General features: G+C 34.6%; 1 protein-coding gene across 22 annotated transcripts in view; it reads right to left on the bottom strand.

The window, feature by feature from the left end:
* Window positions 1–26070, bottom strand: part of RALYL (RALY RNA binding protein like) — a 757987-nt gene that overhangs the window by 220632 nt on the left and 511285 nt on the right. Inside the window, exon 1 of one of the 22 annotated variants that reach the window (XM_025395104.1) lies at window positions 21091–21217. The exons of the other annotated variants lie outside the window; for them this stretch is intronic. Coding sequence (XP_025250889.1) covers window positions 21091–21127 — 37 coding nt within the window. The 5' untranslated portion in view covers window positions 21128–21217. Of the gene's footprint in view, window positions 1–21090; window positions 21218–26070 lie in introns of those variants that run through there. 22 annotated transcript variants of the gene reach the window in all.

Raw genomic sequence — 26070 nt, 5'->3', positions numbered from 1 at the left:
ATTCAGACTATGATAAACAGCAGGTTGATTGCACATCAAGGATAAAATCAATGAAGCTATGCTTCATAATTAATAAGTGATTGCAACATAACATATTCTTAGAGCTTATTACTTCCATGTTGAACACAGCATTGAAGTATTCTATTTGGGGAGATTAATTAAGCATTGTGAAAAATACAGAGTATATATACTTAGTTTTTAATTAAGGACTATTGATTTGATGATTATCTGGTGAATTTCTAAGCACAAATTCTAGGAAAATGAGAAATTTGCCTACAAAATCTTCAACAACTTACTGTACATAGTGTGGGGAAGATGGTGAAATAAAATCCAATGGGATAATTGAGAACTTTGATGAAATAATGAAGCAGGATATTTTCTGGTCTTGATTTTTAAATGACTTGGAAAATAACAGAGCAGAGGTCAAAACAAAGTTGCTTTAGAAGTTCTGAATCAAAGCCTGTGACTGTGGGCCAAAAGTGATCAAGGAGATGAATTCTAAATGAATGTCAAATATGGTACTTTTAAAGTTTGCCAGAAATTGGAATACTAGGTCAAGAACTTTGAGTATTTTTCCTCTAACATAGCTAAGTAGATGGCTAGCCAAATATCTTTAACAAAGATTCCTCTGTGGTATGCTTAGCACTCTAAAGGGGTGAATACATGATGATGAATTATTTATGATTCAGATATGAAAGTTGTCATTTATACTGTTACTGAGAGACAATGTAAAGTTCTTAAATTGTGAATGTAGACTAGTGATTAAATTGCCAACCATTAAGAGGCATTAATTCAGAGGTTTCACCCTTTGTAGCCTTGCACATTTTAGAAAATGACAATAATATTATGGCTCCCTCTGGTACAATTTTATTAGTAAAGGTAAATATCAGATTTAATTTCTCCATGTTTCATTACTGAATATAAACAGAAGTTTTAAAAGTATAATAAAAACATACTCAACAATATTACTGAATTCATTCATTTATTCATTCATTTATTCATTCATCAAACACTCACTGAGTCCTACTATGAACCAGGTATAGAGCCCGGTAAGGTGATGCAAAGATAACAGAACTACTCTTAATGATCGTAGTTTACTGGAAAGGAAATAAATATAATTTACAGCATGATAAGGATTTTAATAGAATAAAGGGTAATGAGGGTTGGGTGGGGGAATGGTGAGTACAGAAAAAAATGACTGTTATTAGGAAGAGAGAATATTGCAATAATAAAAATAACTACTTAAAGATTGATGTTAAACAGAAGAGAAGAATATTATCATGTGAATATTAAATTTTAACTTTTCAGTGACAACATTCATTTTCTAAAAAAAGTGAAGTAACTAATGCTGTAGAAATTCCTAGTTCCTCAAGGAAGATGGAAAGACACATTTATTAGTTACCATTTCTGGTGGGCAACAGAACAAACCTATTTCCTCTATGAAATCAAAAGTTTAGCTTCAAAAACTCTGAAGTCTTTTTGCTTTCTTCCATGTCATTGTTGCGTTATGTTTATAAAAACTGGAGCGTAGAATCAAAATAACTATTCAGATGATTCTGCCCAACTGAATCTAAGTCTATGAAAACCCCTATGATTAAGTGTGATGCATGTGATAACTTTAGGTGCAAATCCACAGTAAGTCAGTACTGCACTGGTAGTGGAGATGTAAATTTATACTTATTAAGAAAGATGCCATGACACAATATCAATCTAACTAGACAAAGCTCGAACTTTTCTTGCTAATTCTTCTCACAGCAGGGCCTGAACCAAGCCTAAGCCTTCCTCAATAAAACAAATCTCAGATTCTTCAGTTCTTTCATGGTGAACAAAATCAAGTTTCCTACATAAATTTAGTTACACCCATTTTGATGCCTCAAGAGAAAAGACAACAGCATACTTAATTATTTCAGTGTCCTTTAAATTATTTACAATTTTACTTATGCATGCAAGGATATAATGAAAAATATTGACACTACCTTCATATACTTCAGTGAAGCAAGGCTTTTGTTGTTGTTGTTTATTATACTTTAAGTTCTAGGGTACATGTGCCAAACGTGCAGGTTTGTTACATATGTATACGTGAGCCATGTTGGTGTGCTGCACCTATTAACTCGTCATTTACATTAGGTATATCTCCTAATGCTATCTCTCCCGCCTCCCCCCTCCCCACAATAGGACCCTTTGAAATTGTAAATATTTTATGTCCTGTGAAATTTCAAGTGTGTGAATTTGACACCTGATCAAAAAGTAAATGAAGTGAACCTGGTTGATTTTTACTGCCTTTATAAATTAAAACAAAAACAAATAATTGTTATTCAAACACAGTTATTCTCCCTTTTTAATACAAAATTGTCACTACATATATATCTATCTAGTGTTATGTGTATCCATATGTAAAGTGAGTATATTGCTAGAGTGATTATATATATTATATATATAAACACACATACCATACAATATACATTGTATATACATATATACACACAATATTTTATGTGTGTGTGTGTATATATACACATATTATATATAATCACTCTAGAAATATACTGACCTTGAGACATTGTAGTTCTGATGGCTGTGTATTGGCCCTGACCTGTTTCTCTCTTTCATCTACTGTTGTGTTGGGACCAGGTCCTTCTTTAAAGAATGTCTGGGCAGGGTGCCCAGAATGGTCTGTGACCCACAAAGAAGATAAACTACCTGGGCCACAGAGAGCTCAACCCTACCACCCTGGCCACTTTACCCTGGTGTTCTAATCACCTCAGCTAAAAAGGTTGATATGAATTTATCAACCATACAATATTTTGTCTTCAATTCTTTATTAAATTACTTATTGCTCTTTTAACAATTTTATCTTTTTTTTAAATTACCAAGTCCAGAATGTAAAATGAACCCTCAGTAAAAATTCTTGGAAATCTCAATTATACTCAGAAAAGAAAGAAATATGTGTAGCAATCTAGAGGTCCTTTCAGAGTATCTGCATTATTCTAATAGCTTTTTTTCAACTCTTACATTCTAAGCTTTTATGTAAGAAATTTGCCAAAGCTGAGAATAAGTTTGGGCTGTAACTGTTCAAGTTAATTTAATGTGCGGCACTCATTTATTGACAGAGATTGTACATCCATGTAATTGAAACACTGAAAGCCCTTGAGAGAGCTTTCACCTGCAATAACTTTAAATGCTTTAGAAATGAGGTCACTTTTAGTTACAATTCAAGAATTTCCAGTTGATACCATTACTGAGTAGCAATAATAATGGAGAAGACAATGAAGGAACAGAGTAAGAAAGTGGGCAGTGAAATTACGTTGTAGACCATTCTAATCATATCCCCAAATTACAAATTTTAAAGTGGCATAAATTAGTGACAAAGATTTACTATATGACATGAAGTCTTAACTTTCATAGATTCAGCCAGTATGTCCTGGACTTGGTTCAAATTATTCCTTCCCGTCCATGTCTTTCTGATGTTGATGTTAAAAAAAAAAAAATCATTCACTGAGTTCCTGCTGAGATTAATAGCTACAAATCTGTGGAAAAACAATTTGTTCCTCTAACTGATGCAAAATTGATTTAGTGAATAACGACGCTTAGCAGCAGAGACAACTCTTGGTTGGGGGGGGCAGAAACAGAATGTAGAGAAACAAGTTTTAATTCTGAATGTGTTATCAGCTATGAGTCTTCATTTCTTAAAATGATAAAATAATCTGGAAGTTTTAAATAGAAACTATTACACTGTGTATATGCAGCACATTTTGTTTATCTATTCATCTGTTGATGAACAATGAGTCGATTCCATATGTTGGGCCATTGTGAACAGTGCTGCAGTAAACATAGGAATACAGATATATCTGGACATATGATTTCATTTCTTTTGGGTATATACCCAGTACTCAGTAATGAAACTGCTGGGTCACATGGTAGTTTTATTTTTATTTTTAGATGTTGTTTTCTTTTTTTTGTTGTTTTTTTTTGTTTTTTGTTTTGTTTTGTTTTAGAAAAAAGGGAAGCCTATGTTGCCCAGGCTTCCCTTGAACTCCTGGCCTCAAGCTATCCTCCTGCCTTCGCCTCCTGAAATGCTGGGATTACAGGTGTGAGCCATCTTGCCCCACCTTATTTTTAGTTTTTGAAGGAATCTTCATACTGTTTTCCATTGTGGCTGTACTAGTTTGCATTCCCACTTCCCTTTCTCCAAATACTCCCCAGCATTTGTTACCTTTTGTCTTTTTAATAATATCAATTTTAACTGGGTGAGATACTATCTTATTGTGGTTTTCATTTGCATTTCCCTGATAAGTGATGCTGATGATTTTTTCATATACCTGTTATCCATTTATATGTCTCTTTTTGAGAGATGTCTATTCAGATCTTTTGTCCATTATTAATCACATTTTTTTTTTGCTATTGAATTGTTCGAGTTCTACATATAATTTGGATATTAACCCTCTATCAAATGTATAGTTTGCAAATATTCTCCATGATTCTGTAGGTTTTCTCTTCACTCTGTTTCCTTTGCTGTGCCGAAGCTTCTTGGTTTGATGAAATCCTATTTTTCTACTTTTGCTTTTGATGCCTATGCTTTTGAGTTCTTGTTAAAAAAAGCTTTGCCTAGACCAGTGTCATAAGGTATTTCCCTTATTTTTCTTCTACTGTTTTTATAGTATATAAGTATTTAATCCATTTTTGAGGTTTTTTAATATACAGTGAGGGACAGAAGTCTAGTTGCATTCTTCTAAATGTAAATAATCAGCTTTTCCAGCACCATTTGTTGAAGAGGTTGTCTTTTCCCCACTATACGTTCTTGACATTTTTGTCAAAAATCAGTTGGCTGTAAGTATACAGGTTTATTTCTGGGTTATCTTTTCTGTTCCATTTGTCTACGTGTCTGTTTTTTAGGACAGTACCATGTTGTTTGGATTATTGTAGTTTTTGTAGTGTATTTTGAAGTCAGGTAGTGTAATGACTCTAGTTTGTTCTTTTTTTCTAAGATTTCTTTGGCTATTTGGTTTTTTTTTTTTTTTTTTTTGTGGTTCCATACGCATTTTTTAAGATGGGTTTTTCTATTTCAATACAATATGTCACTGAAATACTATTTAGCCATAAAGAAGATTGGAATCCTATCATTTGTGGCAACATGGATGAACCTGGAAGACACTACGTTAAGTGAAGTGAGCTAGGACAGAAACACAAATATGATATCGCTTATATAAAGAATCTAAAAATGCTGGTCTCATAGAAGTAGAGAGTAGAATTGTGGCTACCAAAGATTGGAGAGGGGAAAGGGCTGGGGTATAATGAGAAATTGATTAACTATATGTGGTCACAGTTAGATAGCAGGAGTAAGTTCTGGTATGTTGATTATAGTTAACAATATTGCATATGTTTCAAAATAGGTGGAAGAGAGAATCTTGAATGTTCTGCCCACAAAGAGATGATGAAAATGCTAAATATCCTGATGTGATAATTACCCAATATATATGCATCAAAACATCATAAACATGTACAGTATAATAAATAAAAGATAAGCCATGAATTAACTAGAAACTAGTATCATTGCTTAATAGTACAACAATAGGCTTGTGAGAAAGTCACAATATGGATTTTATGGCACTTTCAAAGTATGCCTTAAACATTGTTAAATTGCCCAGGATATAAGTATTTTTAGATTCCTTTTAATACTTCTCATCAAATAAGGAAATTAGGGTTGTCATTAGAAAAAGTAACTCCAAAAACTGAGAACAAAAAGGCCTTAGCAGGTGATATCATGCATACACATCTGTGAATATAAAAAGGCAAGAGATAGTTCACCAACAGCCTATATCATAGTAACATATTTGGGGCAAATGACTAAAATTTCTAGTTGCTACAACAGGTACATAAGTAAGGCAATCCATTCTGTTTAGTCTTCAAAGTCTATTAATTGAGGGCTTCCTAGGCCAGACCATGCTGGGGATATAGAATGAAAATAGAGACCTGATCTCTGTCTTTCAGGGTTAGAGTCAAATGACTACATAAATTATCAATTACATACAGAATACATACAGGTTACACAGGAATCCATAACAAAGATAAACTCTACTAGCCACCAGAAGCTTATAGAAATGTATCAGAAGGAACTGATTGTCTAAACTGGCACCTGAAGGATAAGTACAAATTAGCTCAGAAAAGAGGAGAGGACAGTGTTCAAAATGGAAACAACATAAAGTATGAATGGTGGAAAGAGTGCTTCAGAAAACAGAAAGAATTTTCAGTATCATATACTAATCTGAAATATGCCAGGTGAGATGTCAACAAATGAACCTTCAAAGTAAGATAATACTAGATCAAGAAATGCCTTGCTTTTTTAAAGTCATAAAATCAGACAATGTTTCTTTTCTTTTCGTTTTAAGCAGAGTTTCACTCTGTCACCCAGGCTAGAGTGCAGTGGTGTGATCTTGGCTCACTGCAACCTCTGCCTCCTGAGTTCAAGCGATTCTTCTGCCTCAGCCTCCTGCACAGCTGGGATTACAGGCATGCACCACCACACCCAGCTAAATTTTCTGTATTTTTAGCAGAGATGAGGTTTCACCATGTTGGCCAGTCTGGTTTCAGACTCCTGACCTCAGGTGATCTGTTCACCTAGGCCTCCCAAAGTGCTGGGATTATAGGCTTGAACCACTGCGCTCGGCCAAACAATGTTTCTTAACATACAATTTTATGCAATAATTTAAAAATCTGTTTACTATAACAACTAAGAAGTATAGTTTGTATGAGTAAATAATATTAAGGCTTTCAGTTAATAATAATGAAACTGACCCAGAATACCTACAAGAAGCAACTAATAAAACCTTTAGTTGATAACACATACTTATCAACTGAAACGACCTCTAGAGATATTATTTTCCAGGAAATTTGGCAGTTTATGTTTATTCCAATTGGGACAAGTAATGAAATATATGCTTCTATTCAATACATAGAACAAAATCTTAACAACTTGGTAATAATCTGATTGAAGATCCCTAGTATTTTTCTTTTCTAGACAGAAGATAATAAAATTTCGCAAGACATAACAACCAAAAGAATTGTATTATTTTCAATCATGACAAATACCCATAGGGGAGTTTATAATTTTTCTTAAGTCATACCACTTTATAATAGTCATAAAAAACTCAATAATGACTAAAAGCCATAAATACTTTCATAAAAATACCTTAAACTAGTTTTATTACGACATAAATATGGCAATGGTATTTGTTATGAAGCTACATGAAATTGTACTGTTATTAAGTACATAAAAGCCTACAGCAAGGTATAAAAAATGCCCATTAGGAAGTCTCCTAGGGTAAAGAATTGTGTGATGACAGTCATATTCCAAATGTCAATCTACACCAGTGATTGGAATGTTAGTTACAAAGAATAATGAAATATTATTATCATTGTAGTACATCTTACGCATTTCCAGATTTAATTATCCTGGACCCAAAATGAAATTATCATAACTGATGTGATGACACTGAATTACAATATTTAAAACATGCATTTTTAAAATGAATATTAAAACAGATATTCCTTCCACCTTTTAGGCTATTGCTAAGTTAATATTGGTAAATATTAACAACGTGGGCAACTTACTGAGAATTCCAGGCCCAATGCCACATTATCCTTTAATATTCAAATAAACAAGGCAAGACAGTTAATTTGGCTTGAAGTATAGGGTAAATTACTACAACTGTTGATTAATTGCTGCCAGTAGTAATCTAAGAGAAATAGTATTATCAAAGGCTAGTATCTTCCCTAAGCAAATGACTATGTTAGATGGCTGTTTATACAGTACAAAAAATACAGCATCTTTAACCTGATAAACAACTGTTTCTAATATATAAGAAATGGTTAACTTAATATGGTTCTAATTTCCAGGGACCCATTTTCAGAGACCAAAAAGAGAATATTAGTAACAAACACATCTATGATCTTTTTTTTTTTCTTTTTTTTAGACGGAGTCTTGCTCTGTCACCCAGGCTGGAGTGCAATGGCATGATCTCGGCTCACTGTAACCTCCGCCTCCTGGGTTCAAGCAATTCTCCTGTCTCAGCATCCTGAGTAGCTGGGATTACAGGCATGTGTCACCATGCCTGGATAATTTTTGTATTTTTAGTAGACAGTGTTTCACCATGTTGGTCAAGCTGATCTCAAACTTCTGACCTCGTGATCAGCCCGCCTCGGCCTCCCAAAGCATATCTATGATCTTTTTGCTACAATTTCTTGTATTTTGTTCCTGTACTTGGTTATTAACTTTTTTCCTAGATACTCAAGTTTCAAAGAATATTTTTAAAGTAGAATTTTTAATGATTTGTTTTTATTTCAAAATCAAATACACTGTTATGTACATTCAAATAGAATTTTCTCAAACTCTAACTTGAGTTCTTGAAAACTGGGATGGTGAAAAATATGCAAAATATTTCTGTCTAGATAGTGAATAAGCAAACAAATTCTAAAAAGCTTCACGGAGTGTTACTGCTACAGTCTCTTTAGGACAGTTTAGACCCATTTATCAAAATTGAGTGTATCATCTGTTACAAGTGATCATTAGAAAATGACTAGCTTCATATAAATAGCTCTGGAGGACAGTTTAGTGCTGAGAAAAATTTTATGACCACTTGTAAAATTCAAGTGACCATCTTTCTCTTGCTACCATATGAAAGCCAAGGATGTGACCAACTAAATGAATTTTTCCTCATACCTCAATTAAAACTAAACCTTTTCTGAGTTTTGTCTAAGTTTATTTTTATTTAATTGTGAGCCAGCCTCTCACTAATTACTGAGACTATAAATTAAATAAAAATTAAATATTCCATGTAGTCTGTATGCATTTACAGGTGTCTTAAAACAAATGTGAGTTGAAAGACACTGTTAAGTGTGGGAAGAAAAAGGTATGAAATAGACTTATCTACATGAACCTAGCAGAGGTGACTTCAAAGTCAACATTTCTATTGCCTGTGGAGCCTATTAAGAAGACAAATACTAGCAATTTGAAGAACAAAGTGTGTTTATTTAAGGAAATACATTCACTTGTTCCTCTAAGGCAGTTTCAGGTTTACTAGGGGTCAAAAGAATCGTATAATATGAAATATAACATTTTCCAATGATAGGTAGCCCAAGGCATGGAACATTACAAAAATATATGCCACATACTCTACAAGGAGTCTAAGGAAATAAATGTGGACTTTATTTTAAATACAAATGAAGCTCTAGAGATAATATGTCAATAATAGACCATTAATACTTTGAGTCAATATTTACACATATATAATGTTTCCCTATATAACTAAAGGTGTCGGAAATTCCATTGTTAAAATAAGGGTGCAATTCAGTAAGAAGAAAATCAATAACTAAGAAAAAGGAAAATGAATCAAAAGGTTATGCCAAATAACTTAGCTGTTCTAGATCAAGAGGTGTGTAATGACTCACAACGAATTACTAAAATCACTGCAGAGAACTTCACTTATTCTAAGTTCTGGAAACCTTTCATTCCTTTGCAGAAAAGATAGCATTTGAGGCAAATACATTCATTTGCAGATACTTTGTTTACATATATTTATGTAACACTTTCCTCAATATATTTTTTCTGTTTCTGTATGATTTAAAGGGTAGGGATATTGGTAAAACATTACATTTTGCTTTTTAAAGTTAATTTATTAGATTCCTTAGGAGATACATAAGGTTGCTTTTTAATTCTATTCAATGTTCATATTTTAATTTAATTTTGGGTGTCTAATTTCCTAGAGATTAGAAATAAAATCATAGCATTTTGAAATTATAATAAAAATGAAGTATCACAGATTACTTCATTATTCTATTACATGTTTGATTATTGCTCTCTTATGTAAATTACATTAGTCATCTATAACAAAATGGTTAAAACAGTGCCTGATATATGGTAAACATTCAATATATTTGTCATTTTTATTATCATTACCCAATTCATTTAGAACTATCCAATTTTCCATTTGGATGAAAACAAAGTTTTAATGATAAAATATGTAAAATTAGAATTCAAATGCTTATTTTTTTTTTTTTTTCTTCTTTCTTTCTCTTCTCTTTTTTTTTTTTTTTATTTTTTTAATTTATTTATTATTATTATACTGTAAGTTGTAGGGTACATGTGCATAACGTGCAGGTTTGTTACATATGTATACTTGTGCCTTGTTGGTGTGCTGCACCCATCAACTCGTCATTTACATCAGGTATAACTCCCAATGCAATCCCTCCCCCCGCCCCCCTCCCCATGATAGGCCCCGGTGTGTGATGTTCCCCTTCCCGAGTCCAAGTGATCTCATTGTTCAGTTCCCACCTATGAGTGAGAACATGCGGTGTTTGGTTTTCTGTTCTTGTGATAGTTTGCTAAGAATGATGGATTCCAGCTGCATCCATGTCCCTACAAAGGACACAAACTCATCCTTTTTTATGGCTGCATAGTATTCCATGGTGTATATATGCCACATTTTCTTAATCCAATCTGTCACTGATGGACATTTGGGTTGATTCCAAGTCTTTGCTATTGTGAATAGTGCTGCAATAAACATACGTGTGCATGTGTCTTTATAGCAGCATAATTTATAATCCTTTGGGTATATACCCAGTAATGGGATGGCTGGGTCATATGGTACATCTAGTTCTAGATCCTTGAGGAATCGCCATACTGTTTTCCATAATGGTTGAACTAGTTTACAATCCCACCAACAGTGTAAAAGTGTTCCTATTTCTCCACATCCTCTCCAGCACCTGTTGTTTCCTGACTTTTGAATGATCGCCATTCTAACTGGTGTGAGATGGTATCTCATTGTGGTTTTGATTTGCATTTCTCTGATGGCCAGTGATGATGAGCATTTTTTCATGTGTCTGTTGGCTGTATGAATGTCTTCTTTTGAGAAATGTCTGTTCATATCCTTTGCCCACTTTTTGATGGGGTTGTTTGTTTTTTTCTTGTAAATTTGTTTGAGTTCTTTGTAGGTTCTGGATATTAGCCCTTTGTCAGATGAGTAGATTGCAAAAATTTTCTCCCATTCTGTAGGTTGCCTGTTCACTCTGATGGTAGTTTCTTTTGCTGTGCAGAAGCTCTTTAGTTTAATGAGATCCCATTTGTCAATTTTGGCTTTTGCTGCCGTTGCTTTTGGTGTTTTAGACATGAAGTCTTTGCCCATGCCTATGTCCTGAATGGTACTACCTAGGTTTTCCTCTAGGATTTTTATGGTATTAGGTCTAACATTTAAGTCTCTAATCCATCTTGAATTAATTTTCGTATAAGGAGTAAGGAAAGGATCCAGTTTCAGCTTTCTACTTATGGCTAGCCAATTTTCCCAGCACCATTTATTAAATAGGGAATCCTTTCCCCATTTCTTGTTTCTCTCAGGTTTGTCAAAGATCAGATGGCTGTAGATGTGTGGTATTATTTCTGAGGACTCTGTTCTGTTCCATTGGTCTATATCTCTGTTTTGGTACCAGTACCATGCTGTTTTGGTTACTGTAGCCTTGTAGTATAGTTTGAAGTCAGGTAGCGTGATGCCTCCAGCTTTGTTCTTTTGACTTAGGATTGTCTTGGAGATGCGGGCTCTTTTTTGGTTCCATATGAACTTTAAAGCAGTTTTTCAAGTGGGCTTCATCCCTGGGATGCAAGGCTGGTTCAACATTCGCAAATCAATAAACATAATCCAGCATATAAACAGAACCAAAGACAAGAACCACATGATTATTTCAATAGATGCAGAAAAGGCTTTTGACAAAATTCAACAGCCCTTCATGCTAAAAACGCTCAATAAATTCGGTATTGATGGAACGTACCTCAAAATAATAAGAGCTATTTATGACAAACCCACAGCCAATATCATACTGAATGGGCAAAAACTGGAAAAATTCCCTTTGAAAACTGGCACAAGACAGGGATGCCCTCTCTCACCACTCCTATTCAACATAGTGTTGGAAGTTCTGGCTAGGGCAATCAGGCAAGAGAAAGAAATCAAGGGTATTCAGTTAGGAAAAGAAGAAGTCAAATTGTCCCTGTTTGCAGATGACATGATTGTATATTTAGAAAACCCCATTGTCTCAGCCCAAAATCTCCTTAAGCTGATAAGCAACTTCAGCAAAGTCTCAGGATACAAAATTAATGTGCAAAAATCACAAGCATTCTTATACACTAGTAACAGACAAACAGAGAGCCAAATCATGAATGAACTTCCATTCACAATTGCTTCAAAGAGAATCAAATACCTAGGAATCCAACTTACAAGGGATGTAAAGGACCTCTTCAAGGAGAACTACAAACCACTGCTCAGTGAAATAAAAGAGGACACAAACAAATGGAAGAACATACCATGCTCATGGATAGGAAGAATCAATATCGTGAAAATGGCCATACTGCCCAAGGTAATTTATAGATTCAATGCCATCCCCATCAAGCTACCAATGAGTTTCTTCACAGAATTGGAATTCAAATGCTTATAATCAACATTTTAAGTTTAGTTGGAGGTAGATACTTTCTAGAAAAGTTCTGATAATCTTCAAAGCTCTGATATATCACTTGCAAAAATAAAGTCATCTAATTAATCTATGTTGATGACACTGAACATACTTTCAATTTTTTTGTAGAAAGTTTAACCTTACATATCCTAAAGAACAATAATGCATATATTCCCTAATGTAATAGATATTTTTAGTGTATCAAGTAATCACACCTGGTTAACTGTAACAGCCCTATGCTTTTAACGCCAACTTGTGCCAAGTGTAATGGCTTATGAGACCCACCTCTCCCCTTTGCTTGCCCACTTATGCAATAGCTGGTATTTATTAGATTTAACCATTGATTTACAAAACTGGTGATTTTATATTGCTCAACCAAAAAGATTTCCCAAAACACATAATTATGCCAGATCATGGTTTTTAAGAAAGTTGCTTTCTGTCGTTTCAAAGATGGCATATATTAGAGCACAAAAAACACTATTTCCTACTCTACATTGATGCTTATGAATGGTTATCTTTTCTTTAGTCATGTCCAACTGCTTGCATTCATGAAAATATTTTATTTTATTTTAGTTTTTTGATTAATAATGAAAATTTTATGTATATAATGTTTTGATATATGTATGTATTATGGAGTAGCTAAGTCAACTTAATGAATTAAACATATCCATTACCATGTCTTTTTGTGAAAACATTTAAAATCTCCCTTAGCAATGTTCAAGCATATGATATATTGTTATGACTGTAGTCACCATGTTGCACAATAGATCTCCTGAACTTATTGCTTCTGTAACTAAAATTTTGTATCTGTTGACAAACATGTTCCTATTACCCTTTCTGCCCACCTAGCCTCTGGTAACCAGCATTCTACTCTCTGCTTCTATTAATGAGTTCCATTTTTTTAGATTCCAAATATTAGTGAGATGATACAGTATTTATCTTTCTGTACCTGGCTTATTCATTTAGCATAATGTCTTCTAGGTTTATCCATGTTGCCATAAGTGACAGGATTTCCTTCTTTTTAAAAATTGACTAGTATTCCACTGGGGGGTGTGTGTGTGTGTATGTGTGTGTATCTAACTATATGAGATATATATATCTCATATAATCATATTTTTAATCCATTCATCTGTGGATGGACATTTACATATGATATATGTCATATATGAGACATGTATATATCTGAGATATGATATTTGTGTATTATATGAAATACATATATCATATATTTTATCCTATCTGTGGATGGACATTTATGTTGATTCCAGTCTTGATTTTTCTGAATAATTCTGCTATAAAAATGGAAGTAGAGATATCTCTTTGAGATAACTAATTTTATTTTCTTTGAATATATTCCCAGAAATGAAATTGCTGGATCATTTGGTAGTTCTATTTTTAATGTTTTGAGGAAACTTCACACTGTTTTCCATCATGGTCATACTAATATACATTCCTACCCACAGTGTAAAGAATCCCCTTTTCTTTATGCACTCACTGACACTTGTTATCATGTCACTTGTATAACAATTCTTCTAACAGATGTGATGTGATATATCATTGTGGTATTAATTTTTAATTTGTATTTCCCTGATGATTAGTGATTTTGAACTTTTTTCATATGTATGTTGACCATTTGTATGTCTTTTTTGAGATACGACTTTTCATATTCTTTGTCCATTTTTCAATCAAGTTACTAATTTTATTGCTATTGAGCTGTTTGAATATTAAAAATATGTGGAGTTTAATATTGAAAATATATTAATCATAATAGAAAGCCCAGCCATAAGTCTAAGCATTTTTAGTCAACTGATCTACCAAAGTGCCAAGAATGCACAATGGGGAAAGTATAGTCTCTTCAAGAAATGGTGTTGGAAAACTGGATATCCATACATACGAGAAAGAAATTTGACCCTTATTTCACCCCATATACAAAAATAAAATGAATTAAAGAATTAAACATAAGACCTACAACTATGAAACTACTAGAAGAAAACATAGAAGAAAAGCTTGTTGACATTAGTTTGGGCCAAAACTTTTTGGATATGTCCCCAAAAGCACACGCAATACAAGCAAAAACAGACAGAATTGCATCAAACCAAAAAGCTTTTGCACAGCAAAGAAAAATAATAACAGAGTGAAGAGACAACAATGAAATGGGAGAAAATGTTTGCAAATCACATGACAGTATGTTAAAATGATAGACTAACATCTTAGTTTAACACCAATCTTGTTTTCCTAAGAGTCAAGAAGACACTCAGGATATATATGCATAATTCTTTTATCAATATGTATAATTCTTTTATCAACAAATACAAATTAACATTATTTTTTAACTGTAACATTTTTTGAAGTGATAAAGTATACTCTGCAGAGGACATTTACCTGAACACCTGGGGACAGAGTCAATGCCACGGTTTTTATGCAAGTGTAGATATAAATTCAGCACAGATTCTGAGAAATTAAAAGAGCAGGTGATGTATGATAGTCGTTTTCTGAAAGTACAGAAGAGAAATGGACAAATGCTCACACTCCACAAAAGTGACCTTTGAGTATGTGGGGCATTGTTAAATAGAAAAATACATGGACAGATCATCAGATTTTTTGAGACAGACAGAGAGAAAGAGAGAGAGAGACAGAATATATTTCTGCAGGCAGAACCAGTCACAGGCTAGAGCCTGTAAAAGCCTGTGATTAAGGATATGAGGCAGACCAACATGTATTTCCATTTAAGGTCAATCTGTATCAGGGGGGTTATCAGTCAGCCTTTGTACGTCTCTGCTCCCAGACTGGCATCTATAGTCCCATTGTGCATGCTCAATCAGACTGCATTGATTCTATCCATGCACACATGATTCCATGGAAGAATCTATAAAATTACAATTTCTCAATTTCTACCAGTTATAGAATTCATATTAGAACTTGAGAATTAAAAAAGGCTGAAGACATTGCAGATATCATATCAGAATTCCCTACAAATCTCAATAATAGATAAATCAAAGATTGAATTTAATAGTGCCCTCTAGAGAGCCTTGACCGATCAAGCCTAAAAATTGTTTTTTTGTTTTTTTTTCCTGATAAAAACTTAAAAAAAAGTTTTAAAACCTAGATCACATTTTCAACTGGTTATGTAATAAAAAACATCAACACTTAAGATATGAAATAATTTGGGAATAACAAATTATTTCTTTTGCCTTCACAGTTACAAAGAAATCATGATATCAATATAAGTATTTGTTTTAAATAATACTCAATTTTTATATTGCTATTTAATTTGTAATAGTCAATTTCAATAAGTACCTTTAAACAAAACTTCTTCAGTTAAATTCTGTTGTGTGTCCTACTCTATCTATCTAATGCTCCTGATGCTTTTTTGACCTCATCTTTATTTACTCTACTTACTGGACTCCTCCTTGGTCCTTCAATTATCCCAAACTTCCTCATGGACTTTGCATATGCTATTTCTACTTGGAACTATCCAGAAAGAAACTGAACCAATTTCCTCACTTCTTTAGGTTGTCTGATCAAATGTCCTCTTAGTAAGTGGCTTTTCCTGACTTCCCCATAGATAATAGAAATTCCTCACCCCATGTTCCAAAACTCCATTTCTCCCTTACTAGATTTATTTTTCTCCATAGCTCTTAGCATTACATCGCATATTATATATTTATTTGTGAGTCATCTTATCTTCAATAAAGTGTTGTTTTGTTTGTTGCTATAGCCCTACCATTAGAGCAATCTCTGGAAAGTAATAGGTGGTCAAAAACATGTATTTAAGTCAATAAATTTCATTAGACAGCTTTGGATTTTGATGGGCAAAGCATCAGATGCACGCACTGAGGATGTATCAAACAAGAATAAAAAATACCTTATATGAAAGAAACTTTCATATAAGTTTCATATAAAAAATACCTTATATGAAAGAAAGAGATTAGTGGTGTAAATAGATAATTTTCTATATATAAGACACAATATAGAAATTTTAAGAAAAATTACAATATATGAACTGAGGCCAGGTGCGGTGGCTCACAACTGTAATCCCAGCACTTTGGGAGGCCAAGGCAGGAAGATCACCTGAAGTTAGGAGTTTGAGACCAGTCTGGCCAACATGGTGAAACCCCATCTCTACTAAAAATACATAAATGAGCCAGGCATGGTGGTGGACACCTGTAATCCCAGCTACTCAGGAGGCTGAGGAAGGAGAATCACTTGAACCTGGAGGCAGAAGTTGTAGTTCAGCAATCTCAGCTTGCACTGCTGCACTCCAGCTTGCTGACAGACTGAGGCTCTGGCTAAAAAATATATATATATATATACACACACACACACATATATATACACACACACATATATATATGTATATATGAACTGAAAGAGAGAAGGGAAAGAGCGATTTGACTTAGAAACTGAGGAATCATTTAGGAAGGATGTGGCATGCGAGTGAAACCTTCAACAGAGAAGTGTGAAGGTGCAAGTGAAGGGCATCTATCAACAAGAAGATAAATGGGCAAAGGCATAGAGATAAGAGTATATAGTGAATTTCAGGGACAATTGGTAGCTTTTTTGCTTATTTGTATTTTTCAGATGCAGTCTAGCTCTGTCACTCAGGCTGGAGTGCAGTGGTGCAATCTTGGCTCACTGCAACCTCTGCCTCTTGGGTTCAAGTGATTATTGTGCCTCAGTCTCCAGTGTAGCTGGGATTACAGGTGTCTGCCACCACGCTCGGCTAATTTTTGTATTTTTGGTAGAGATGGGGTTTCACCATGTTGCCCTGGCTGGTCTTGAACTCCTGAACTCAAGTAATCCTCCCGCCTTAGCCTCTCAAAGTGCTGGGATTATAGGCATGAGACACTGCACCTGGCTGACAATTGGTAGCCTGATGAGGCTAGAATATAGGTAGTATCAGGAAGAGAAGAAAGTAGTGGGTGGATGACAATCATGTAAATTTCTGTATTGTAAGGTTTTGCTTGTATTTGCTTTCTAGTTCAGTGATTCTCAACCTTCGGGAGTATGAAGTTTTTTTGTTTTGTTTTGTTTTGTTTTGTTTTTTAAAGAATACTGAAACATAATGAGGGCTGCATGTACTATAGTTATTTTTTAAAATAAAATATATCGTATAAAAAGCTATTACAAACGCAGTACCACCTTTTAAATACATGTTTTTATTAAACATATTTTAGAACTTTAAAAGCATATGTATGTGTGTATGTTTATGTATATATACACATGTGTATGTCCATATAAACATATGTCTTTCTTCATTATACAATGATTCATATTTATATAAATATTAATATGCAGTAACCTTGTAGTAACTCCATGGGCAACCATGGATCTGAAGCACACAAGCTCAGAGCCACCATTATCTAGTCAGTGAGAAACCATTAATGTCTTTGAGTAGGGGAATGACCTGATGAGGGCTGTGTTATGGAGGCACTGAGGGTTAGAGATGGAAGGTACCCTACAGAACACCTTCTCAGAGCAATCTACTAAAGTTACAGAAGAGATTGCAACCCACAGAAGTAACAGATATTGGCCAAGACCATAAGCAGAGGGCTATGATGACTAGTATTTAGATTTCTGAAGTGATCTCATCAAGTATTTCCAATGATAATATGGATAAGGTTGATAAGCTCACCCAAAGATATTATTAGCAATAAAAAATGCATGATCTATTCCAATTCAGTAAAATAAGATGAAATGTTACACACCTGAAACTCGATTCACACTGTTTTCTTTGCCATGGTACAGGTATTGTGCTATTTTCAAAATTCTATGGCTTCTACTCTACTTTTTCCTCTACATCGGTGTTTTAAAAACATTCATTTTTTAAAAATGTACCTTCATGTGTCTTTTATAAAAGCCCAAAAATGTTTTCTCAAGGTCATGTGGAGTTTCAGCAAGGGAGGTTACAGGTTTGCCTTGCTTTATACAGAAATTTTTGAAAATTTAAACATAAACTTTATAGTTAAATAAATATTGTTATTATATATGTGTAAAAACTTAATATTTAAATGAACTCAAAAGTTAAACGTTAATTCCCAACTCAACCTGATTTGTAAAAATAGGTTTAACATGTATTAGAATTCCTTAAATTGGTCTGTACCTGTTTGGCTCTGGCAATATCAGCCTCTGATATATGCCAACATTTTTTAATACCACTCAAAAAATTCTGTATCTAATTGAAAGGCATTAATGCAATTTTGCATAAGTAAGATCTGTTATCCGAATGAACACTACGCTGTTCCTTTTACCTAGAATTGCTCTATCAGGAGCAAGGCAATGGGCACTCTACCCTCCCTCTCCTCCTCTTGTATAGTGAATTATAAATAACTAATCTCAATATGCGTGAAGAATGAATTTCAAAGTCCCACATGAATCTTCAAAGGTTTAGTACAATTTATACTTCAAAAACTCTTTTATAAGTATTTTTGTTTTCCCCTTTTTCCCCAAACTCCTGACATAGCCACATGCACCTTTACTTTTCCTCTTGTCAGACTGTCTGGAAGGAAACACTTATTTTTACTAGAAGATATAATATTAAATCTTTGGATAAAGGGAATAATTAGAAAGTTGATTTATGTGCTATCTCATTTTTAAAGAAAATTGTAAGAATACTTTCCTTCTTTCCTACAGTGAGGTTTTGTTTAATGTACAATTATTGCCTTAATTGGATTACAATTGCCTTTAGGTGAGTTTATGCCTTTTGTATGATCAAAAACACACACATAAAAGATATTATTGAAATGGAAATGCCCTGGATTTTGGTGATGGGAAAATTCCAGTTTTTCTGTTTACCTATTGGATGGCAAACAATTGTATTATATTCTACTTTTGCAAATATTGTTAGTGTAAGAAATTCATTTACGGATTCTATTTGCTTTTATTGCTAAGCTTTCTATTTACTTTAATTTTATTATGTTCCTGCTCTCTGATATTTTATATTATTAGAATATAGAAACACTTAATGCAACATAAAATAGTTGATACGATTAAACTTAAGTAACACATTAGTTTTTTTTAACTGAACCATTCCAGTACACCCTACTGTGTTTATGCCTGTATAATTATACGTCTTCTGACTTGTCTCATGTAATTCACAATTTCTTCCTGCTGCTTAATCGCAGACTTCAGCAAGCACATTTTAAGGGGAGACACTGAGTATAATTTTTCTGTGAATCTCTTATTTTCCATGTGCATTAAGGCATTGATAACCCACAAGAAAAAAAAAATGAGGGATATATAAAAGATACAGGAGTAAAGGCGCAAGATGGTTTTCAAATATATGCATAATTTAGATTTATTCTTGTAGGAGGAAATCACAAGAAAATTAATCAGCAATATATGTGTGGACTTCATACCAATCATTTTTACATAAAAAAGTAGCGGTTATCGTATGTTGTTTCTTTATCACAAGAAAGAACTGGCATCAAAAGGCAATCAAGCTTATAGAATCAAACTGGCAGCCTAGCCCTCAGAGCTTTCTATGGTGCATGAAACTTCTTTGAAAAGGAGAAATGTTAGTTTTCAGATCTTAGGTGAAAATAGACCAAAGAATAAATTATCACACTGAAAATTATCTTTCTATGATTTATTGGCTTTTTGATAGTATAATTGTGACTGCTAGACTTTGATTTCCAAAATATTTGATAACATTTAAAGACATCAAAAGAAATAATGAAAAAGTACAGACTTTGTCTACAGAATAAGTTGCCGTTACCTGTCTATGACGATAAATAGAGACAGTGACCATTTTGACCATTTTGAGCTAAATATGTTATTATTTACTTAAGACAATAGAAACGGTAAAGTGATAAAGAGTTAGACTTACTAGAGAGAGGTGATTGTAAAGCTTTTCATGAGAGGCATATTGCTTCACCGTAAAATAGTGTTGTTATAACAATCTTTTGATTTTTAGCGAGATTCCGATAGCTTTCATTTCCATAATAATCTTTGTTCTGGACTTTAGGCCAGGGTAATTGTGCTGCTCCTTTTCAGCCAGAATCAGTTCCTTTAGGGGAGACTGCAGATGACTCCTTTTAACCCTTTGAAATGGTGCCTGTGGTGAATTATGTCACTAGCATGCTCTGGACCAAGAAGTTTGGCAATGAATATCCTGTTAAATATTCAGCTTGTCTTTCACAATTAACTCTCTCCCCTCCATTCTGAACTGTTTTCTTCCTCCTAAGAGTTGTAATTGAAATTGGATGAATAAACAGAAGTTTTAGGCTAGCTTCCCAAACCTTTCAATAGACTTCCAGGAAAGAAAATCTATCACTCCTAGAAAAGCAAAAAAGAGAACTGTCCAGTGATCATGCCTGAATGTAGGATGCTGAGCTAGACTGAAATTGCATTTGATCTGTTTCTCTGTTGATTTCGTAAACCTTTCCAAGGGTTTCCATAGTAACAAGTGAATTATCCCCTCTCCCCTCAACATCTTTCATGCATGTTACAGGAATAAAGATAAAGGTTAGGGTGAGAAAAGCTACAGTATCTTTTCTACTACCAGGATGTATCTGAAGAAGTCATGATTAGTCTTTTAAGAAATCAAGTATGCTTTCCCTACTCCAGTGATATGAAAAAGTTGGGTCAAATTTTACTTACATCTCTGATGTCTGCGTTTGCTCCTGTACATGGTCATTTTGAAAAAAATCGACTTTCTAAGAAGTAATTGATTTGACCACGGAGACAAAGAGACGGGTTGTGCTCCTGCTTTGCAGTAAGACTGTTGCTCACTGACAGAAGGTAACCAGCAATCACACAGTGAAAGCCAGGGTAATACCATTCTCATAAAATTACAGGGGAGATGCTACAGCCTGTAACTACTCTATCTAATGTAAATCTTCTAGGGAAAATTGTATTTCCTTCACCTCCCCCCAACCTATAGCAGTTAAGTTCTCTAATGAAATCTGTACTACTAAACTGCCATCCGTGAAGCAATGTTGGATTAAGAATAGATTCATATATTTAGCAAGAATCACAAAACTGAAAATCTAAATATAAAAACCCTTGTTTAGTATTTATATAAATTAAAAGTTGGGTTTATATATCTTTTAACCACTATAGAATACTGAAATTTATATATGATTCTGAAACTGCTAATGTTTTTTTCTTCTGAGAACCTCTGATACACTTTGTATGTTCAATTATTAAAGCAATTATCCATTTTAGTTTTTGTCTATTTCCCCAAACAGTCTGTGCTTCTCACGCAAAACAGAAATTGCACATTTTCACATTTATATCCCCAGAACTTTACATAGAAGGTGCACATAATAGGTTCTCAGGCTCAGTGAGTGCCTACTATGTAGCAGGCACTCTGCTCCTTCTTGCAAGAAGCCTCTCCAGAAGCTTCCCCCACCCCCAACCCCTGGGGCCTCAGTTTAGTCCTCAGTTCTCTACTTTGACAGTATTTGGGGCATATCCTTATCTGAATATGTTTCACACTGTCACTCAAGTGGACAAGGTGGAAGCTCTGCCTTCATTATGGCTTGTACTGTCCTTTTCTGAGAGCAATGCCTGGCATGCAGCAGAAGCCCAGGAACACTGCCTCTCCCAAACACTCCAAATGAGAACATGGTTTCAAAAACACCTTTGGGTGCTGATTGGGGTGTCTGAAATTCAGTTGTTATTTAAAACGCAGAAGGACCCACATGTGAGTGAAGAATTTCTATGTCATAAGACTTCCTTGTTATGTATTAAGTTTCACCTTCTTGCCAAGAAGCAGAAGTGGAGATATTCAACTGTTCAAAGTTAATTTTTTTTAAGTGTGAACAAATCCAGGCTACCTACTAGTAGCTGGAAATATCGTCTCCATAACTCTCCTTAATGGAAGCGTTTTTTCAGTGTAAAGGATTTTTTTTTTTTTTTTTTTACTTACATTTTGTAACCACAGATACCAAGAATAATATTTGATAAGTTTTCAGCAATATTCTGTTCAGGATCCTTGACTTTTGACTGACTAAACTCTTTGGTAAGACTGTTTGTCAAAGGCCACTATGGTTATATCCTGCTTTAGGGCATAGTCAGTGTCTGTATTACTATACATTCCACTGCTGTCTTTCTCTTCCTATTAGAACATACATTTCTGAGGATAAAACTTCATTTCCTTCAGAGATGTATGTCCAGAGGTTAGATCAATGCCTGGCACAAAGTAGGCTCTTAATAAACATTTGTGGAATAAATGAGTTGTGTGTGTGTGTGTGTGTGTGTGTGTGTGTGTGTGTGTGTGTTGGGTAGGGTGGTGGTACGGAGCCTTGCTCTATTACCCAGGCTGGAGTACAGTTGTGCGATCTAGGCTCACTGCAAACCCCCTTCCAGGTTCAAGCGATTCTCCTGCCTCAGCCTCCCGAGTAGCTGGGATTACAGGTGCCTGCCACCACACCCAGCTAATTTTTGTATTTTCAGTAGAGACAGGGTTTTGCCATGTTGGCCAGGCTGGTCTCGAACTCCTGACCTCAGGTGATCCACCCACCTCGGCCTCCCAAAGTGCCAGGATTACAGGTGTGAGCCACCATGCCCGGCTATGAATGAATTTTAATAAACAACTTTCAGTTATAAAGTCCATATAATCACAAATTCTTTTCCAATAAATTTAGACAAGAGTCAATTCATGTTTATTGACTACAGTAACTTTTCTATATGATTAAAATACTTGTTATTTCACATCTTTTAGTCCCAATGTTAATTTGAATGCATTTTCTCATTATATGAATTCTCAATATATAGATTTTGATGAAATGTATATATTCACAAGTATGAAGATCTACTGATGTATTTTAAAGTCACAGAAACAAAGTCATATTTAATAAGCAATGACTCCTTTACAAAAGCTATTTGCTGATTTCTTGGGCACCAATGCCGTAAGACCAACAAGGCATGAAAACTGTTGCAATTCAATAAAATTAAAACAGTTTTTCTGACATAGGTGGTATATATTTATGATATGAATAAACATGGTGATTATTAGGCAGTAATGGACTAATGACTCAGATGTCATTGATATCAGCATTATTCTTTGACTATATACAGTCAAATTTGTAGTTTTTCACTTTTCACATTTTTAAATTCTCCATTATCTATAATTAATATCAATCTGAATAGTTTTCGGAAAGACCATATGACAATTTAATTAACTTCATTCATATGTACAAGAAGCCCTCACCCTTCAGCCTCATCGATCATCACACCTATACACATTAAAATCCACATGTATATATAAACAGATACACACTAAAACAACTAGCCTGACTTGTACTCGTCAATGTTTGGCCCAGCTTTCTCCTTCAGACCTTTATATCAGGGCTGACTTTCTTAGGCTCCATATAGGGGATTTCCAGCTCATCAATCTTTTCTTATGTTACTTTTCTGTCTCACCTCAGTGCATTTAGAGCATCTACTCCTGAATCTCACATCTGGGCCTAATGGCTTGAATCCTGGAGGGCTTGAGGCCAGCAAGTTTGGGGATCTCAAATATACCCGGTGAATACAAGCCAACTTCATGAGCACCATGCCGCAGTAGGGTAGGCAGGTGAGAGAAAGGCAGGGGCAGTGTCTTAGAGGGTGCAGAGTCCTTGGTGAAAGTGGAACCTGGGAAACCTTCATTCCAAAAAGTAGGAAGACAAAATATAGACATAAGGGACAGAGAGAAAAGTTGAAGAGAGGGGCATGTCCAGGCACCCCACTCTTCTTCCTACCCTCTTCAAGAATCCCAAATGGGCTAGAGTTGTTTTGTTTGCAAAATCAGTTTTATGCCTATAACAACAGAGGCCAAAAGATGCCTTAATTAACAAACTATCTCCTCCTCTACTCCCTACAATCTGCTTTTCTTTTACTTAAATTGATCTTTATACTCCACACTTAAAATGCAAATCTAATTAGTGTTGATACATTGGGATAAATGAATTCTCATTAAAAATCAAATAATTGTATCTATACCTTTCATTTCTTGATGGAAGGAACCAGTAGAAATAAAAGCCTATAACATATATACTTTTAATATAAATGTATAATATAAACTGTCCTTTTAACAGTAGTAGAATAACAAATAGAAGACAGACAGGAGAGAGAGGAAGAAAAGGAAGAAAGAGAGAGCGGGGAGTGAGATAGGAGGGAGAGGGAAAGAGGAAGAGAGAAAAGGAAAGAGTGTGTGTGTGTGTGACAGAGAGAGAGAAACAGAGAGAGAGAGACTATGCATCTAGCCCTGTGCTAAATATACATCATGTCACATAATCTTCTGTTACTTGGGTATCTCTATCCCAATTTTGAAAATGGGTAAACTTTAGCCAAATGAGGACACGTAGAGGTAATGGTCAGGGACACAGCATGACTTACATAGTTGTGTTGAGAGCATTTTACCGGGAACTAGGCCAATATGATTTAGGGCTGAATTACGTGGCAATGCACTGGGTAGCTTCTAGGGGAAACTTACCTAAAAGGGGCTCTATGGTGTCACCAGTAATGTACTGAAACCAAGGAAATCATATTTGCCAGAACTCGACACAGGAAGTGAATGCTGTGTGATTTAAAAAGAGCTAAAATTTAGAGAATGCTCATTAGGTGCTGAGGTCTTTTCTAAGTGTTATATGCGTTATTTCATTGAACACTGAGAACAGCCCTACCAATGTATTGTTATTATTGGTTTCATTTTTATTACTATTATCATCATTCTTATTTGATGCTTCGGTAAAGTGAAGCTAAGAAGTTATGTCTGAATAAAGTGTCACAAAGGGCAACACATAGTGTCCTGATTAAAATCTGACTAATATTTCTCCCGAGACAGTTCAACATAACATGCCAAGTGAGGTGAAGGGATACTTTGAGTAGTTGTTCAGGAAACAGGAGATGAGACCCCACAAGGGACATGTTTCCACAACTAGTTGTGCTAAACTACCTTCTAGAAGGGGTGAATCCAGTTGACTGCAGGGCTTCTGGCTTCCTGGCAGGGACATTCAAGTTTGGAGCCAGAGCTGACTTGGGATAACAGAACAGGCCTTCTCAGCTCTGCAGCAGACATGAGTACCCTGTCTTACTGGAGTCACCTCACTCCCTCTCTTCCTGATCCTCCAGCCCTCATCCTTTCCTCCAAATAAAACCCTAACTGGGTATTTCCAGAATATCAAATGTATCGAATTATTAGCTCATCTGGAGTATTGACATCTTTATCTGGTTTTCAAGTTAAAATATGTGTTGAATTTCATAAACCTTCTAAGAATTTTGTCAATACACTGTATATAGAGTGTACAGAAATCTTTAGCTTGAATTTTATGATGCCTCCATTTCAGAGAATTGCTAGAATAATTAAATATTAAAGCTGAAAAGATGCAGCAAAGTTCGGTTGCCCAAATTCTTCATTAATAGATGTCCGATACAGACCAGACAGCTCCTACAAGTTTGCTGAACAGATAACTGAAGGAAGACGAGGTATATGAACTCATGCAACTTGGACCATGTACTCCCAGCAGGGTCTTCAATCAGGACTTCCAAGAGCGATAGGAAGTGATATCTCAATTCTCCTTTCTCAGGTTTGAACAGAAAATGTTTATCAGGTTTAGATGCAAAGTTACTCACAGTTAACCTTTCTCCTAG

The sequence above is a fragment of the Theropithecus gelada genome, chromosome 8 (assembly GCF_003255815.1).
Source record: "Theropithecus gelada isolate Dixy chromosome 8, Tgel_1.0, whole genome shotgun sequence".
Taxonomy (NCBI): domain Eukaryota; kingdom Metazoa; phylum Chordata; class Mammalia; order Primates; family Cercopithecidae; genus Theropithecus; species Theropithecus gelada.
The sequence above is the reverse complement of the archived record's forward strand: the minus strand, read 5'-3'. Positions and strand labels throughout refer to the sequence as shown.